General features: G+C 37.1%; 1 protein-coding gene across 3 annotated transcripts in view; it reads right to left on the bottom strand.

The window, feature by feature from the left end:
• Positions 1-1,109: 1,109 nt before the first annotated feature.
• The window catches only part of LOC138698312 (alpha-tocopherol transfer protein-like), a 95,337-nt gene continuing 75,506 nt past the window's right edge, over positions 1,110-20,940 (bottom strand). For 2 of the 3 annotated variants that reach the window (XM_069824135.1, XM_069824136.1), the window contains exon 7: positions 1,110-9,906. In XM_069824135.1, the coding sequence (XP_069680236.1) occupies positions 9,755-9,906 (152 nt within the window). In that variant the 3' untranslated portion in view covers positions 1,110-9,754. Of the gene's footprint in view, positions 9,907-13,188; positions 13,464-20,940 lie in introns of all 3 variants that reach the window. The other variant, XR_011331826.1, reaches the window with a different exon arrangement.

Raw genomic sequence — 20,940 nt, 5'->3', positions numbered from 1 at the left:
TGTGATAAAGCTAGCACAGCCATGCGCTGCTAGTTGACACATCACGTGTTTGTCTCCTGGCCTTGCTTGTCTCGGCTAGCTCCCGTCTCACAGTCAGCTGGTTAGTTCACGCGCGTACTATTTATTTTATTTATTTGATATTTTCAATACTTTCTTATCAACATACCACCAGTAAAAATATGTGTTTATTTGTACTTTCAATGCGGAATCTAACTATATATTTTAAAAATATTTTTTCCTAGCCAAAGGCGTCTTAATGAGGAAAAATCTAAATTTCTCCATTTCCATATATTTATATGTCAATATAAACTTTAATTTCTCAGCATCAAAATAAACCATGATTTTGATCATTAGGTGAAAGGGTTTCGGAGCTACAACAGTTTAAAGTTGCTAATTTTATGAAAATACGATAAATTTAAATATTTTTAATTGAAACACTATGAAGTTCTGATGCCTCAAACTTTGCACAAAGCATTGTATCACAGTTCTCTACGTACAAAAAGGCTTTATTATATTTAGAAATTGTAAGGTCAATTTTCTTTATATTTCGGTCGATTTGAGATGGAATAGCTCCTATGCATAATAATTATCCACAACCACGACGTTAAACTTTTCGAGAAAAAAGTTATAAATTTCCCACCTACCGTATATAGTATTAGACATGTTTGTTATGACTAGACTTCGTAATTCAGCTACCTATAAACTGGAATGAAGTTACCCGATTCGAAGTATATATGTGACATCACAGCGCAGGTACAGGTACATTCGTATACAAAATAGAGGTGACGCAAGAAGAGTTTGCCACGGAAAGCTGCGCGAATTTTCGGAAACGTTCGGGTGCACTCGACCTCGCTTCGATTCGATTGGCAGTTCTCAGTCGTCTGCTGGCTTGATGTTTCGAGTGAGATTTATCACAGTGCGTGTAACGTAACCTAAACCTTGTTGCAGAGTAACTAGTAACATAACATTGTTGAAAATACAGAAACACGACTATTTTTACATATAAAATCACTGGATTAAATGACAAAGATGTTATAAGAAAAATGTAATCGTGTAATAATTGATATTTGACGTTGTACTAAAACACTAATACTAGGCCTATGTAATTTTATTAAAATGTTCCGATAACTAGTGTACTATGGTCGGTTTATTTTAATCTGTATATACTCCTTGTTACGAGCGGAGCCTGTTTTGTTTTTCATAAATTTATAAGCGTTATAAACAATAATTGCCTAGTTTGACTATGTAACGTTTTATTAGCACTTCCTAATTTAGAGCGAAACAGGGGCATTGTTAAGTACATACAATGTTATACAGAACTCTGTTATTTAACAAACACACTTTGATAAAACTACTGATATCAGGGATAAAACGCACAAAATGTAACGCACACGCTGGCTTCTACCCGCTCTGCACAATACACTCCACGATACGAACAGCTCAAGACCGCGCTTTCGAATGCGCCCTGTAAGCAGCATTACGTGATTCATAGCAGCTCTGTAACGAGCATGGCGGCACGAGGACCGAATATCGTTCTCTGTGCATCAGTCAAACGGGCAAGCTTTCTTTGCGCTTTCTCTACGGCGTAGAGTCTACGCATCCTCTGCCCTCTTCCTCTACAAAGTCAAAACCGGGACGCAGTCATAGTGAGTAGTCTTATCGATCACTGCTCTTACTAGTATTATTTAAATAACTACATCTTTGTGGCTGCCTGAAGATTCATTGCAGAGGTAAAATGCCTTAGATAAGATGCTCAAGCATGTAATATTGCAGGGCATAGTTGAGAATATTTATACTAATATTTTCACTGTCAATATAGACAACATTACATATAAAAGTGAAAAATAAATGTAAATATGACAAGAATAGTGCACTGAAAGACACTGCAATCAATGCTCTACTCACCTCCCGGGAAATATAAATAAAATTCAGGTCCTCTTCTGTGAGGCTAAGTCTCGATTGTCCTTGATATAACTATGAAGAGAAAAGAAACCTGTAGTAATAATGTGCTGAATATATATTACGGCTTTACTCTTACTCTTAATATATCGTATATTAAGCTATATGTAATGATGTAGTTAGCATCACTGAATTCTGTTATATTCAATATCCGTGCAAATGTTGAATGTAATGTCTCCCGGACTGTAGTACTTAATTCCCGTCAATATCTAGTTGTAAGGAGTTGAAGACATGGATAGATTAACGAATTAAATTTAGAAAGTTAAGTTTTTAAAATTCGCAGTCGAAGTATTAGAAAGGTTTGCAAATGAATATGCACAAATTTTATATTACAGTGAGTATATATCAATATAATCACACTTTGCTGAAGTTAATAAAAGCTTTATTTAACTCTCAAGTACAACATATAATCTTTTCGCTGTAAGAAAAATCCTAATATAAACAATAGCACGTGACTGAAGTGAGGCTTCATTGGCCACTGTTTGGCGCCATAGATTCTCAGTACGTGTTCCCGCCTACTGTTGTACATTCTGTTTCATGTTAAACATTTCGCGTTACTCGTCAAGTAGGTATAACCTTACTAATATGCATTCATTTGCGTAGGAAACATTTACTTTATAATTACTGTAATTAAAACTCACATAACTTATATACATTTAAGATTATTTGTTTTTCTCCGCTTTTGAGAGGGTTTCTACTCTTATGTTTAATAACCACCACACACACCGAGGATGCAGAAGCCATACTTCTGTACTACGTGCTTACTTGAACAACTACGAGCTCAAGTGACGCCAACTTGTTACAAGATCAGACTACTTCGGTATGACTGTTTGTATTCATCCGCGTTCATAGTACATAACAAAATATACGAGGACTATTCGTAAAGTAACTTCCGTTTTCATATAGCGTGCGTAACAACAGAGACAGTGGCGCCGCTCTTGCGATGGAGTGTACCTTGAAGTATGCATCGAGCAGCGGTAGAGTCAAGGTCGTGTCTTTGTTCCTCTCTGAGCCACAAGCTGTCAAAATGTGTGCTGCAATCGCAAGTCCCGCCAGGTGTGAGGTACTGTCTGTAATAAGATTTCTTGTGGCCAAAAACTGTAAGCTAGTGAAATTCATCGCCAACTTTGTGAAGTTTATGGGCCAGACGTAATGAGTGAAGGTGATGTAAGACAATGGTGCTGTATGTTCAAAAATGGGCGAACCAATGTCCATGGTGAAGAGAGAAGTTGTCGACCGAGTATCGTGAACGCAGATCTGATTCGTTTGGTTGACGAAAAGGTTAGAGTAAACCACAGGTTCATCATGAAGACGTGGCTTGGCTCGAAGCGCTTTGACGATGACGAAGAGTTGAAAATCAGCTTCGTAGGTTGGCTTCAGTCGCAGGCGGCCGAATTCTACGACTGCGGAATTTCAAAGCTCGTCAAACGCTACGACAATTGTCTCAATGTGACTGGAAACTATATGGAAAAATAAACTAGAGTGTATACTTTCAAACGTATTGTAACCAAATTCTGTAATGTCATTCACAGGTTTGTAAAAAATAAACGAAAGTTACTTTATGAATAGCCCTCGTAAAATTAGCTTTTCTTTCACATAGCGTTTTACATATGAGTGAAAAAATTGAATTCTAGTTGTTAAATACAATGAAACATATAACTTCACTCATATGTAAAACGCTATGTTTCATTGTATTTAACAACTAGAATTCAATTTTTTATTTTCAAATAATACAAGATGATAGTTTCCAAATACGGACTATATTTTCCTGCGTCGTGTGAGTGTTTCGACTGAGAGTCAATTACGGGTATGACAGCCACGTGCTTGTGTTTACATTAGGATTTTTCTTACAGCGAAAACAGTACAATAACAAACTCTAAATCTAGATGGGTCAACGCAGAAAAGGTCTTGTGCTGACCGCGTCGGCACTTCCATACCCACCGGGTTCCATGAACAGGTATGTTGCTTGTGGATGGCTATGTGTCTCAGATGAGATACAGTTTTGTGAAGAACACAACATCTCCATGGTGTGTCCACCAAACAAAATTACTCATAGGTTCCAGCCTTTAGATAGGTAGTTTTTGAAACCTCTCAAGTCACATCACGATAATGAATGAAATAATGTCTTGTGTGACACAGAAGGGGAAAGAGGAGCGAAAATTCATTTCTAAGAATTTTCAAAGAAGCTTGACTGAAAGCAACACCGGTAATTGCTAAGGTTGGGTTCAAATCAACCGTAGTCTATCCGTTGAATTAAAATACAGTTTCAAAACACAAATATCTACCCTGAGAATGTGTGATGAGTAGACCCGGAGAAAGTATTACTTACGGGGAAACGCGCGATGTGGTATAGCTAATGTTTATGAACCGAGGACTCCTGCACGCATTATTGTGAAGGTAGGAGTAGTGACGGCGTAGCTTAGTACAACGCAGTCAAAAGCAATCGACACGGGTCTTCAGAATGCCGAGACCAAAAGTACGCAAGATAGAAGCACTAAGGAAATATGTTCGTCAATATGGAGAAAATGTGTTTTCCATCCAGGGTAATGAACTGTTTTGTGAATTGTGTCACGTGAAATTGGCAGCCGACATGGCATGCAACGTTAAGAAGCATATAAATAGCAATAAGCATAAATTCGCATGTAACAGACAATAGAATTTAAGCAAAGTACGGCAGGAATCTCCTTCAAGCTACTTGAACGACCATTTTACGAAGATATGTGTGACGCGTTTATTGCTTCAAATATTCCGTTAAACCAATTAGAAAACGCGAAACTCCGTGGCTTTTCAGAAAAGTACACTGGAAGACAAATTCTTAAAGAAGCAACACTGCAGAATAAGTACGTATGTGCAACATGCATATGAGAAATGTCTGCGTGAAGTGAAGTGTAAATTACAAAATGAGAAGATATGAGTTTCTTTCTATAGATGAAAGCATGGACTCCGTTGGACGTCACGTTGCAAATGTGGTTGTGAGTGCCCCTAGTGCGGAATGTTGCTGTAGACCCTATCTCTTAATGAGTGAAGTGTTAGAGAGGGTTAATTATTCCACCATATTTGAACTTTTTGATAGTGCTATGGAGTTGCTATGGCCATCATGTGTGCAATTCGAAAATGTGTTATTATATGTTACAGATGCTGCAAGCTATATGAAGAAATGTGCTAAGTTTCTTGAAACACGTTATTCGAATATGATACACGTTACATGTCATGTCATAGTTCATTGCAACGCATCAATACGTAAATAATATTACCAGTATGTCAAATAAAATGAAATATTTAGGTCTCTTAATGAGAATAAATTAGAATTGCACTTTGTAAGCTTCATAGCTAATCACTGGAAACTAGTCAAAAGGACGCACAAATAATGAGACTTTCATGTATTACTTCATTTCTCACGAATCAAACTGCACTACTGCCAACGTCACGCTGTCTATCGTTATTTACCCCATCCCTCTCAAAGCAGGTATGCTATGTTGCATACTAAGCTGATAGCAATACTTTTCCCGGGGTCTAGTGATAAGTCGACCTGAAGCATCCACTTCATAAGCATTTGAAATGTTGACATGGAGAAGAATGTAGCATGTGAAATGGACAGACAGAATAAGAAACGAAGCTAGGTTAGAAAGAGTGGGTGAAGAAAAATAATGCTGAAAACTGACCAGGAAGAGAAAAAGGAATTGTCTGATTCACTGGCGGAGAAGAAAGTGCCTACTGAAGGATGCACTAGAAGGAATGGTGAATGGGAGAAGAGTTCAGGGGAGAAGAAGTTATAAAATAATAGACGACATTAAGATATATGGATCATATGCAAAGACTAACAGGGAGGTAGAAAATAGGAATGACTTGAGGATGCTGGGCTTGCAATGAAAGACCTGCTCTTGGGCGGAACACTATAAATGAATGAATGAATGAATGAAGCCTGAATTTTATGCTTAAAGTAACCCAATATGGAAAGTTAACATTGTCCCAATTGACGATATCAATGAATTCACAGTTAAGGTGAAAAATTTACTTTTGTGGACTAATGTTGTTTATGCAACTATTGATTCAATTGCAAGTTTTGAGGAGAGCAAAATCAAAGTTTTAAATAAAGACCATTATACTTATGATAGTCTGGAAAACTGACGCTCTACATTATTGTGGAAGAGGATAGACCAGGGATGCAGAACTGGGGAAGAGAGGGGTGGAAGCATGGGGAAAAAGTTAGTTCCCCCTTTCACAATCCTCCGTCCTTCAGTGACATGTGTGTGACGTTTGGCAAGCACACAAGACATATCACTTCTCCACCTACTATGTACAATGACGCGAGGGTTGAAGGGAAGGGATGAGTTCCGGTATGTGATGTCTGTCACAATTATAGCACAGCTTTGCATCCCTGGGATAGACATATGCCCTTTATAACATTTGAAATACATTTTTTATATTCACAAGATCTAACTGAAAACCACCAATTTCTGACTTACGCCTTTTTTTTACCGCGTACTAAGAAACAAAATTGTCCACATGAAAAGAATTGAAAATGAAAAAATCTTCCCCAAGATCACTAAAAAATATGAATAAGCAATTTGCAGCACCAAAGCGAACATTATGTTATCGCGAGTCTGAATGTGAAACAAAGATCATCGTGTTGTCTTACCAGGCAATGAAAAACTTCAATTAATGGATCGCACCATGCCTTATCTCATTTTGTTTTTCATCCGGCTACTACATTCTTGAGAAAACGTAGTAACGACTTTTATGATTTGAATGGTGGAACGTAGCAATGAATGAAATTACAAGTTGTGGGCGCAGAATGTGGTTGAAAGGGTTTCTTCTGTAAAATCATGAATTGTGTGGAAGATAAGCTCATAATAGATGGTGTTATATATGAAATGTTAAAGAAATCCCCTTTGGATATCTATTTTAACAAGATGAAAATTGAAACTGACTGAAAGATCTAGACTTGCAGCTTCATAAAAAATGTCTTTATGGAAATAGAAAATTACAATAATTAAAAAGCGTACGATCAGTATGTTAACTAAAGATTGGGTGCAGGAAAAGGAATGTAGAGATATCTTCTTGCTAACAAGCTTAAGACGTGTGTGTGGAACATGAAGGTGGTGATGGAGATGATTATATTCTGTCGCTTATATAAAGACGATGTGACAATTGCAAGGCAACCTATTCAGTGGCGGTTTCTCGGGGGAGGGAAGGAAAGAACGTCCTCCTCACATTTTTCTTCTTGTGAAAGTAAATACCAAATGAAATATATGCCTTGAAATTCGAGGAAGATTCGATAATTTTTAAGTTCACAGCTATAAGAAAACCTCGGTTGATCGAGTTTTAAGCGACGCGCAATCATGTGCTGCTAGAAAACTGTGAGAAAGATGCGAGATTGTTTGTGTGGAGGAAAGTCAATCCTTTCCTCCTTTACTGCAGTTAACACACATAGACAACAGCGCACTAGCGGCAAGAGACAGAAGCAGAGTTTTAAAGCAAGTAAATGAACGGAGAGGGAGGAGATCCTACTCTGAATCAGCACATGGGCGGGAAATACAGAAACCGACTGGTCGTGCAGCAAGCTCGCTACCGCTGCCATCTAACGATGCTGCATTCAACCAGACTATAACACATCTAGGAGGAGGCACAATAAAAACAGTTTTAACGCAAAGCTGTGAAAGACACCATATAAACTTTTTTTTTTAATTATAAAACAAAATATATTATTCATTGTACTTTATATAAGCTACTATTCATGGTTTGAAACTTTCGAGGATATCTGAAAGTTGAAGTTAGATTTATATAAAACAAAGAGGAAGTAATTCTACGTTAGTATCGCAGATTTTCTTGGGCCCTGAAATTCACTTCCATTCATTGTCTACTACTGGGTGTTCATTTCAAAGTGTTTCATGACGTCACTGTTGTTGGGTCACCGATTTGAAGCGAGTTTCAGTTTATATGTTAGAGAAGTTGCCTATTATTTAAGGCGTTCTTCAATCTGAACTTGAGAACGTGTACGGTATAACTTGAACGTCGTAGCAACAGATGGCGGTCTGTACGGTCTGTGTGCTACCATAACCTCTTTCGAACTGTGTTTTGCGCCGGCAAGTCGTACGCAGGGTATTTGTTATCATCGGTTGCGTACGGTAACATTCCACAACACAAATCAAATGCTCCGTGTCCATGTTGACCGTCGAAGTTAATGTCAACAAATACGTAAGTAATCGTCTTAACCCTCTCCCCATATCCCGACAGTACGTATTTCCAAACAGTTCACATTCCTGCCAGTACCGGCGTTACCGTACGTATCGGCACGTACTCTTCAGAATGAACGCCGTACTTGCTAGCCAACTTCTCTGCCTCTTAGATTATACACCTGAGCTGCGGAAGTGTAGGAAGATTGAATTCTCTAGGCTCATCAGCTAGCCACATGACGGCATACAGCGAGCCAAGACACATTTTGAACTGAACACCCAGTAGTTAGGACAACAGCCAAGTTGTCAGTTTTGTGCAAATATATTTGAAATTGAAAGTACTCCAAACTACATTATTTTTAACATAAAAAAATTAATCTGTCACCTGCAGCTTTGAACAATAATGATAGTATGGCCAGAGCGGTGTGACTTTACAAGAACTGACATTCTTCAAAAGCATGTGATACTGAACTTGTAAAATGTACATGTGGCAACACAGACCACGTGAGTCGGTGAGGTGTTCTCGCTTTCCTAACAGATTATTTCCCATTCCCACTTTCGTAAAACGGTTCTGGTTATGTGTTATAGTCCCGACGCTGTTATTTCCGGCGTGACTCCGCCTCTTTGCTTACGTCTTAGAAAGTGAAGGCTCTATAAAGTCTAGGTAGGTAGTATCATTCGCCATTTTTGTTCTTACGTTGCCGAGCTACCATACGAGGAATCTATTTCCAACACCGTTAAACATTATCATGTCGTAACTCCTATGATAATAAATCAAACGCAATGTAATTCAGTAAATAATTGAGCGGCAAATAACGTCTTCGTGTGCTTTCTGCGAACGCCAACTAAAGAGCTAAAATGGCGGGTGATTATATTAAGTATTTATCGAGCCTTAAGAAATGAATCAGCGAATCACAAGACGCACACGTTTAAATGTAGCCGACCTGCAACGCGATTGGCTGCCAGAAATTAGAGCGACGGGACTATAGTAGCTAGTCTCTTCCAACACGTGTGATGCTGTAGGGTGCGCTAAAAATGCTGCGAGTTTGTGAATTTCCTTGTAATTGTTAATTTGTGCAATTATCCAACAATGAATGGAAGTGAAAACATATTTTGGACAATGTAGGAAACTCAGTTTACAAGAACAGATTATTGTTATACAAAAGAGAAGGCCAACCTAACACTATCTGGTCTTACATGTATGCATGTAGGCTAATTTGTAGCATGTTTCTCTCAAGAATGCGTCATTTTGCGCTGTTAACTTCTTTCCTTCTCTTAAGAAATATGCAGGAGCCGCCACTGAACCTATTCCAGGATGGGATTCGGAATAGGGAAATTATATTTGGCGATATGAGTCTCGAGATTCGTCATGATATTATCCCACATTCGCCTTAAAATTTGGGAAAATCTCGAAATAACCATACCATGTGGTCAGCCCGAACAGGATGCGAATACATGCCTGTGCGCAGGCTCCGGTGTGTTGCATTCGCTAATACGGCACTAGAGGGTGCAGTGTCATGATGATGATGATGATGATGATGATGATGATAATGTTGATAAAGGCAGTGCTAATGAGAAATACACCAATACACTTATTTTAAATCCAGCTTGGTGAACATTTAATCCAGAGTCAGTTTCCTAAAAGATCCTTCAAATCCAAAGAGATCAGAAGTTACAGTAGCTCCAGATGGCCGTTTCGTTTCGTCAGACTTCAAATGTTCACGCTCTAGAAACCATTTCTGGTAACTCTCCAATTTCTGCGTCCATCTACCTGGAAATCAAAATCATGTCCATTAGTATGCATCCTCAATTCATTTATATAAAGCAGGGCTGGGCACCAAGAGCGAATTCTACTCTCTCACGGGGAGCCATATGACTTCTCTTCAACCCCTTTCTTCCCCGCCGAACCCGCACAGCGTTGGTGCCATGACAGATGAATATTATGCGTCCCCGTTCAGAGTTTGGATTCGCTTCCGGTGCCCAGCCCTGATTTAAAATATTACATTACGACGAAGTGAAGAGAAATGAATAGAAGCATTTAAAATGTGGGTATGGAGAAGAATGGAGCGTGTGAAGTGGATGGACAGAATATGATATGATATATTTCATGTCATTATTATCATCAATTACATCTATATGAAGTGGATCTCACAATTTTATATCCGGTGCTACTATTACACTCATTATAGAAATATATATTTTTTGTAGACACTCTTAAAATTTAGATTCATACTTCATACTTACATTCTATAGGTCTCGCAAGTACAGATTACCGACGGAAGGAATGCGAATCAAACACTGCGATAAGGAAGAGCAGGCGACAGGAAAGGTCACGAGATAACTTGAATGATATTCAAGAGTACAGTCGAAAGAGAAATGACATCGATAGAATCAGTCTTGCGTTGTGATAGCTACATTACGACTTTAGTTTCCTCCATTGCATGTGAATACGTGTCTTGCATCGCACGATATTATTATTTCATTCGTAAACATATGTTGCGCGTTTAATTAGCTTCGAATTTTTCTCTTGCTACGTTCTATATTTCCATAGCGATGTCCTCATTTGTTCATCTTCTTCGAAGAGACAGTGCTTCCATCGGCCCGTACCTCTCCCCCCTCGGCGTGCCTATATACACACGTCAAAACAGACAGCAACGCCACCATTGCTTTTCGGTAATCGTTTCTTGCGCGAGCTATATCGTTACTGTATCTTTCTCATTCCCTTACACTTATTACTATTTACTACAATCTGTCGCTTCTGCTGCAATCTAAATTCTTTTATACTCTTCCCTTTAAGGGTTTAGGTACAGCTTACAGCAGTACAATTTTGGAAATACTCAAATTTTTTTTTTTTCCATTACTGTATCTTGTACAATAATGAAAATTGGTATGTGTGAAACACTGCCCTTCTGCTATATGAAAAAATATTTTTACGATTAAAAAAGTTATTTACTGTTTTTCTTTCAAAATTAATTTCACTCTGCAGTGATGAAGCATTTCCCACGTAACTCAAAAACTATCCAACATTCTGTGATGAAATTTTTTGTGTGTATTTATGCATATTATATCTCCAATATGATGCAAGATCACTTCTCTACCTTTGATAGATTGTCTGATAAAAAATAAATTCCTTTAAAAATGGTCAAGTATTAGTACTTTCTTCTAACACAAAATAAAAGAAATTATTATTTATTAAGGGATGTAGTTGAGCGAGCATGATATTGTAAACGCGAGTTTGTAATTAAAAGAGACAGAACATGAAAAAGTTTATGAATTATGAGGGAAAAGCTTCATCACTACACAGTGAACTTCCACCATTTTGAATTTGTAAAAATAATAATATTTCCAAAAATTTTATTGTTGTAAGCTGTACCTAACGCCTTAAAGTCAAATGGTTTCGTTCATAATTTACACTTTTACAATTCATTTCTTGATTTCGAATTCACTTACCTCGAACACTCTCTGTTTCTAATAATACTTGTTACTAAACCTCACGCACCATTATCCAATATGTTCGTTATTATGTCTGTTTCTTGTGTACATTCCATTTTCTAATCTCACTTATTTTCTGCATACAAATGTTTGTTCAAGACAGAAGGACCGATGTGAAAAGTCATAAAATAAAAGATTTTGTAAGTCCTGAAATTACAATGCTTCGCTATCCTAGCTAGCCTCCCCCACCATACTTTTCGCTTATTTTCATTATCTCTATCGTCTCACTTAACTTCTTACTATAGATTATTTTAATGTACCGAAGTACATATGATATTTCCATGCAGATATTCTGCGTCATCATACGATGAAAGAGTAATGGAACAGAGAAAAATTCTCTCCGGCACCGGGATTTGAACCCGGGTTTTCAGCTCTACGTGCTGATGCTTTATCCACTAAGCCACACCGGATAACCATCCCGGTGTCGGACAGAATCGTCTCAGTTTAAGTTCCAACTCTTGGGTTCCCTCTAGTGGCCGCCCTCTGCACTACGTCATAGATGTCTATGAACGTAGGACTGAAGTCCACATAGCTGAGGTGCACTCGTTATGAGTGACTAGTTGGCCGGGATCCGACGGAATAAAATAATATATATGATATGCGTAAATCACTTCGTGATTTAAGACGGTTCTTATTCCGTCGGATCCCGGCCAACTAGTCACTGATAACGAGTGCGCCTCAGCACATATGTGGACTTCAGTCCTACGTTCATAGACATCTATGACGTAGTGCAGAGGGCGGCCACTAGAGGGAACCCAAGTGTTGGAACTTAAACTGAGACGATTCTGTCCGACACCGGGATGGGTATCGGGTGTGGCTTAGTGGATAAAGCATCAGCACGTAGAGCTGAAAACACGGGTTCAAATCCCGATGCCGGAGAGAATTTTTCTCTGTTCCATTACTCTTTCATCGTTCTTACTATAGTCCTACTCCTCTTATTTATTATTTATTTTACTTACTACATCCACAACATCACGCATGATGACAAACCTACTGAGCAAGTAAAAATCCTCAACTATCTAAGTTATGAACTAAATGTAAATAATGAAGCAGAAAAAGACATAACCAGAAAAATATCAATTTCAAATCCATGTTGAATCTTTGGTACACTACTTTTAATACTTGAATATTAATAATTGATAATAGCACCGAAACAGCTGTAAGCCGCACATGCTTACATAATTAACACGAGTAAGATCGCCATTATCAATTATTCAATTTCAAAATCCTATGTAGTACCATTCATAGGACATTTAAAAACAAATGAAGAAAAGAATCTAGGTTAAAGTTTTATAAAACAATGGCTGTACCCACTTTGCTCTAAGATTCCGAAACATGGGTATGTACACAGAAATCTGAAAGTAAAATACACGTTGCGGAAATGAGATTTCTGAGAAGTACAAAAGGATGCACAAAACTAGACCAACTAAGAATAAAAAAATAAAATAACTAAACACGTATGCCATAAAAGATAAAATAAAAGATTATTATGACATGTGGTTACAACATGTAAATAGAATGTCAGATACAAGACTCCCTAAATTGCCCTTTGAATACAAACCAATGGGAGCAAGAGATGTTGGAAGACCCAAAAAGCGTTGGCGAGATCAACTGTGAAGTCAGAACAGGCAGATCCCTAATTCAAGAAGAAGAAGAAGAAACCCTTAATCGTGTCTGGACCAGAAGCATCCACTTCACCCATTTTTGTTATAAACTGTCTTCCTTTTTCTTCTCTTCACTTCTCCCCAGTTCAGCCGTTGAATTCACAGAAATGCTTTCACTTCCTCTCGAGGCACTAGCCTTCCTTCCTCCTACGCCAGTGGTCGTCAGCACTCGCTGAAATGGGTAAAGTGCAACGAATGCAACATAATACGCTCTGTCGTGTATAAGGGAGAGATAGAAAACATACCCGCCAGCAGCCACGGATGCACACCAGTGCAATGTCTTATAATAATAATAATAATAATAATAATAATAATAGTAATAGTAATAGTAATAGTAATAGTAATAGTAATAGTAATAGTAATAATAATAATAATAATGATTTATTTTAGCTGGCAGAGTTAAGGCCGTAAGGCCTTCTCTTCCACTCAACCAGCAAAAAGTGTATATACATATGCATGAACTTACAAAGAATTCAACAATTTGATTTAGATGAGAGTTAACATGTATACAAGAGTTATTTACGAATTAAACAACAAAATACTATGAACTATTAATTAAATACTGAAATAAACTGTGCAGCAGAATTAAACTAAAATACATAGAATGTTAATATATTTCAAATGATATTAGATAATAGAAAGAGATTATTATGAGACAATTTTGAAAATACAGCACAATCAGGATGATGTCTACAGAAAAAAGTAACAGTGTAGTCAGTGATAGTTTAAATCAGTATGATTGGAGTGAAATGCTAATGAGGTTACCTTTTAAGCTGTTCTTAAAGGTGTTTGTTGTCTTGCAGCCCCTAATACTTTGTGACAAGGAATTCCATTGACGCGAGGTGGATATTGTAAAAGATGAGGAACAACAAGATGTTCTATGAAGAAGTATATTTAGCGTGCCACAGATAAGTGATCTGGTATTTACGTCGTGGTTAGAGTATAGATAAGAGAAACGAGACGAAAGGTAATTTGGTGTTGAGGTGTGCAGAATTCGAAAGAGTAAAGACAAAGAGTGTAAAGTTCTGCGTTCTTTAAGTCGGAGCCACGAGAGACTTGCGAAGGACGGTGATATGTGATCATATCGTCGGATGTTGCACACGTATCTGACGCACATATTCTGAGCTCGCTGTAACTTGACTGACAGTTCAGAACTTAGGTCGCTTAACAAAACGTCACAATAATCGAAGTGCGGCATTACTAGGGTTTGTACTATGGTAAGTTTTAGTTGCTGGGGCAAGAAGTTTCTCAAGCGACTCAAAGAGTGAATGGAGGAACAAATTTTTTTTATCGTTTCTTTAACTTGAAAATTCCAACTTAGATTATTATCAAAAAAGAAGCCAAGATTTTTTACGACAGATGAATAAGGGATTAGCGTGTTGTTAAGGGTAACAACTGAAAGATTACTGTTATTAAGGGAGTTAACTAAACGCTTATGTCCAATAATTATGGCTTGAGTCTTACTTGGATTAAGTGCGAGTCCGAAATTGGCCGCCCAAGTGGAGACAGTAGCTAGGTCACAATTTAACTTGTCAATCGATTCATTGATCGTATTGGGTCTGGAATACGCAGGTAAGAGACTCTAGCCCGAGGGTGCTCTGTGCTGATGACCGCTGCCCTACACTAATTAATTCACGCCCCGAATCACTTGAATTTTTACTCGTGACACTAGACTTCATTACGCTTTTTGAACAGATAGAAAAAGAAATGAAGCTGTGTTGAAAAGAGTGGGTAAAGAAAGAATGATGCTGAAACTGATTAGGAAGAGGAAAAGGAATTAGCTGTGTCACTGGCTGAGAATAAACTGCTTACTGAAGGATAGACTGGAAGGAATGGTAAACGGAAGAAAAGTTCGGGGCAGAAGAAGATATCAGTTGATAGACGACATTAAGATCATATGCAGAGACTAAGACGAAGGCAGAAAATAGGAAATATTAGAGAATAATGGGTTTGTAGTGGAAGACCTGCCCTTGGGCAGAACACTAGCTATGTATTTTATGTATAATGATAATACTAATAACGAAGGCCTAATGATGATAAACGTGTTTTTCATTTAAATTTTACATTATACAAGATGTTTAAAAAGTAAAGTACAATTGCAATTAGATTTGAGACAAAACAGGCATGTCAAAATTTGTATTAGAAAGGAATATTTTTATGGAAGCAAAATGTTTTTGCGATTATTGTTGCTCGAGTTATGAGATTATTGGGGACATTTTAAATAGCACCCTGATATTTTTTTTTTAAATTTAATCTGAAACAGCATATTTTTATATAACATTTAATTTGTCTTGTACAGACGGACTATGGTTATGGTTAATAAGGCAAAATTTTATTTTTGATATATTTTGTTAGTCCTTCTGTAATGAAAGTCAACATAAAACAAGATGTTCTTAACAGAAAATTATCTTTTTATGTCTATGACATGTCCATGTTCTCTAAATTTCGTTTCTATTCTACTCACAGTTGGCTGAGAAATAGATGGCCGTTTGGAATGAATTTCGTTAAAAAGTATGCATACTAGCATACCCGTTGTGTATGTCTTCTGTCACCAAATCCTATCATCACCAGCATTTCAATCCTCTTATTTTCTGTTAAGAATATATTGTTGATTTAATCAATAAAACTACCTTCGTAACACAGGGATACAGTTATTCATAAGTCCCTACAACATTTTGAAAATTCACACAAACACACTATGCAACTGATGACTGCAATTCTTAAGCTAATAGAGAAACTCTTCAAGTTTTTGTAAGGAAAAGCCCACACTTATAGTTTGCCTTACTTTGCCGCTAGGAGATAGTAGTGTTAAATATGGCTTTCATATTCCACTTACGTGTCAACGTATCACCATGGATAAATATAAATAATATGATGCAAAACCATGGTCAGCACCACCTGACGACAGGGAGCTCAAATAAGATGATCAGCGCCCGACGTCGTAGGTGGTGAACATTAGAACTACGTGTTGGGTACATTAGGCCTACCCAGAGTTCTGTATTTATCCGTTCGTTCGAGACATTGCTCGAGAAGAAAAGATGGCAGCCAGAAACTTGCTAATAAGTGGACATAAAGTGATACTAAGTGTGTGTATAAGCAGTGTATGTTAAACAGTAATGTCTATGGACGTTTTAAAAATAGTGTTGTTGAATGTATTGTAAAGTAATAGTAATATAATAAATTGAACTAAGTACTTTTTGGAGACTTTTCCATTGTGCTGTACACTAAATACCCAAATAATACAATCCCAATTATCTAATCTTTTATTTTCTGTCTGTCTGGTTATATTTTAATTGGATAGTGTAAAATAGATCGTCTCTCTTATCTTCCTGTTGGCTCCGATAAGAATATTCAGTGGAAGATGCTGTGAGTAATAAAAATGTAAATGTTTTATTTTAAATTGGGTTATTTTGAGAATATGGTGGGAGGGAAGGGAGGGAGGGAATACTTTCTGCATAGTTTAATAACTTCGCCACCAGGTGCGCTGCTAAATGCGTGAAGTAATTAATTTCTATTTTCGCTACTTGGTGCGCTACTAGATGTAATAAGTTCTCCACCGCCCAACAGGTGGCAGTAAGATCAATTTCTACATTGGCACCTCTACAAACATTGAAAAATCATCCAAATCCTCTGCTACAGCAGTTTAATCATCAAGGATAAAGAATAAAACCCAAGTTATACCAGAGATATCTTTTATAAATTCATCATGGGTTAACATCAAGGACTGAAGAACTAGACTGAACAATTTCAAAGTGATTATAAATTAAAGGAGGAGTCAAAAGCAAGTCAGCTTGATCTCCGTTCATATAGACTTTCAGTGCAACAAGATGTTGGTTGGCGCCTCTATCATCTGTTACAGGAAACTCAGTAAGTTTTGCATCCTATTATATATTTATCCATGGTATCACAGTGGACTGCAGCCATAGCAGCGGTGATACGATGGAGAATATCCTGGAGATTATCGGGGATTGGAGGTATAAATACAGTGTCTTTCACAAACTCTTACAAAAAGTTAAACTGAGATTAATACGGTAACTGGGGTGGCCACCGCATAAACGCCCTCAAAGTCCTTTCAACCTTTGAGACTTCTTGAGCGGGATGCCTTCATGCGTGTTTCTGATACTAAGCCGGACAACTGTCTTGTTGGAATATAGAATATAATTGTTACCCCTAACTTGATTCAGCTGTGGCATCAACTAGTTTTCCATCAGGTTTATGTGACTCCAAAATTACTGAAACTGCTTCTTGATACTGTTGGAAGTAGGTGCTGCCTTCTGGAATTCTGTTAGAAAATGTCGTTTTGCAGACCTAAAAGATGAATTTATTGCCTATTCCAAAGCACAAATTATCCTCCAAAGAGGTGGAAAAATTCAAATATATTGGAGCTAAAGTAACTCGGGAGGAAATTAAACGCAGAATAAGTATGGGAAATGCCTGTTATTATTCAGTTGAGAAGCTTTTGTTATCTAGTCTGCTGTCAAAAAAATCTGAAAGTTAGAATTTATAAAAACAGTCATATTACCGGTTGTTATGTATGGATGTGAGACTTGGACTCTCACTTTGAGAGAAGAACAGAGATTAAGGGTGTTTCAGAATAAGGTGCTTAGGAAAATATTTGGGGCTAAGAGGGATGAAGTTACAGGAGAATGTAGAAAATTACACAACACAGAACTGCACGCATTGTATTCTTCACCAGACATAATTAGGAACATTAAATCCAGACGTTTGAGATGGGCGGGACATGTAGCACGTAAGGGCGAATCCAGAAATGCATAAAGAGCGTTAGTTGGGAGGCCGGAGGAGGGAAAAAGACCTTTGGGGAGGCCGAGACGTAGATGGGAGGATAATATTAAAATGGATTTGAGAGAGGTGGGAAATGATGGTAGGGACTGGATTAATCTTGTTCAGGATAGGGACCAATGGCGAGCTTATGTGAGGGTGGCAATGAATCTCTGGGTTCCTTAAAAGCCATTTGTAAGTTAGTATTCCAAAGCACAAAATGATTACTCACGTATATAGCCATATTTGCCACTATTGTCTGCTAGCGGTAAACTACGGTAACTATGTAGGAGGAGTTTTCCTTAAAAAAAGGAAGAGTATCTCTCTTTACCGGCATAAGAATTACCATCATCTATTGCTTTTTATTTGTGGTGAATTTTTTAAATATCTCACCGACTTATGAATAACTTTTTGTATAGACAAAATAGTTGCAACTTACAAATGGCTTTTAGTCAACCCGCAGGTTCATTGCCGCCCTCACAGAAGCCTGTCTCGGTCCCTGTCCTAAGCAAGATTAATACAGTCTCTACCATCATGTCCCACCTCTCTCAAGTCCGTTTTAATATTATCCTCCCATATATGTCTCGGCCTCCCCAAAGGTCTTTTTCCCTACGGTCTCCCAACTAACACACTATATGTATTTCTGGATTCGCCCATACGTGCTACATGCCTTTGCAATCTCAAACGTCTGGATTTAACTTTTGTAATTATGTCTGGTGAAGAATACAATGCGTGCAGTTCTGTGTTGTGTAACTTTTTCCATTCTCCTATAATTTCATCCCTCTTAGCCCCAAATATTTTCCTAAGCACCTTACTCTCTACCAAGAATACGTTGCCAAATTCTTGAGAGACGACAGCAGCAGTTCTGGATTTCTCTCTCTCACTGATTAAGCTAAAGTTCTTCGGATGTCAACTCTTGATTGAAAACAAATACTTCGCTTCCACCCAACTCGCAATAGTTCAGTATGGTAGGACTGCTGTCTCATAGGCTTCTTGTAATACCCTGAAGCACCGAGTTGCATGTTTTTCTCTTGCAACTTGTATTTTTATGAAGATCCTCTGTTCGTACCTTTAGGCTCTATTGTTTACTACAAATCAGAAACAGCCACTGTATTTACAAAATATCTGCTTCTAGACTTTAATGTTGCAAGTTTATGATACAATCACTGCTCTATTACTTAATACAAGATTCAAATAGTCACCGCTAGGAGCACTGATTTACAACATTGTTGTCATTACTTATCGAATATCCTAATATTTTCTTATCGCTAACCAGATGTGATATGTATATTTTCATAAAAGTGATATGTATAAATTTTTTTCTAAATGTGGATTCACTTGGTATGGACTGCTTAGTGCTTTTCTCCAAAAATGTCTTCAAAGATTTTTTTCCCCAATTACCATAATACCTGCCTTTAGGAATGCTTTACACAAGTTCACTGAAAAAATAAACTCCTTATTCGTTAAAGCTGATGATAGAGTACACAATTTCTTCTGGTTGGCCATCTTTGCTACAGCAGAAACATGTTTATCTGTTGTACTATATAATGTTACAAAATACTTCTTTTATTTGTTTACAGACATTTGACATACACACGGTAAATTTTTTCCATCTGTTGCAAAAATATAACTTCCGAACTCTTTAACGAATTTTTCCAGTTTGGTACGAATGCTCACTTGTCTTCGGCATGGTGTCAAATTGTGAACTGAGGTCAAACAGCAAGGCATTAACTAACAACTGACTTTCGTTCTCAATATTTTTGATTGTCATATTGTGAAAGGAAAGCCTATCCCTTTTTGAGTCAAACAAAGTATGCCGCCAGAAATTTCTCAGTAATATTTTAAATGAGTATCTAAGTGAAAATTCACGACGATTAGGTGGCGACGTACTTAAACTTTCAACAAATTGTTAGCGTATTTCTTGTACAGAATATAATCCTCAGCAAGTATTAGTATCCATCTCTATGCTTCGCCCACATCAAAAGCTCAACATTGTTAACCACTATATATGGACTAAATTGATCTACCCATTACAAATGGATCCTATCCACCAGTTACCAGGAACATTTTTAGAAGATATTGACAAGTTAATCTGTAGTTCTGTTAAATGCTTATGTTGCCATCTGATACAACTACTGGTATGTTATAGCCAAGCGAAAAATATAAAGCAATAGGAAAGATCAACTAAATTCATTGCTAGCATCTTTCAATTTAATTTACACAGTAAACTTTCCGACCAGAATACAAGGGGATTCAGCTACTGCAATAGACAACATATTCATCGGAAAAGAAAAAATAGGTATATCTCAAACAACCCCAATAATTAATGGTCTTTCGGATCACGATACTCAACTCCTAAGTATAAATATTAACACATCATCAAAAAAATCAACTAAAGTGAGATTAAGAAATATAAACAGGAAATCATTAAATGATTTTGAAATAAATCTTAAAAATGAAACATGGGAATCAGTATACAGTCAAAGTGATATGAACAGTAAATTCAACGAGTTTCATAAAACATTTCTAAATATTTTTGAATCCAGTTTTCCTGTAAAGTATAAAAATGAAACTGTATGTAACAATAGATGGATTACACAAGGTATTAAAATCTCATGCAAAACCAAGAGATCATTATACATACAGAGCAGAAATAGTAATGATACAAACTTAAAACAACACTATAAAAATTATTCAAAAATATTACAAAAAGTAATTCAAAAAGCTAAAGAATTACACTATAATACAACAATACAAAACTCTGATAATAAAATCAAAACAACTTGGAACATAATTAAAAAAGAAAGTGGACGATCAAAAAGTAAAGTAACAAACTATACCTTTATATCTAACAATACAAAAACGTCAGA

The sequence above is a fragment of the Periplaneta americana genome, chromosome 4 (genome assembly GCF_040183065.1).
Source record: "Periplaneta americana isolate PAMFEO1 chromosome 4, P.americana_PAMFEO1_priV1, whole genome shotgun sequence".
NCBI classification, from domain to species: domain Eukaryota; kingdom Metazoa; phylum Arthropoda; class Insecta; order Blattodea; family Blattidae; genus Periplaneta; species Periplaneta americana.
This window is presented reverse-complemented; position numbering and strand designations above follow the sequence as displayed.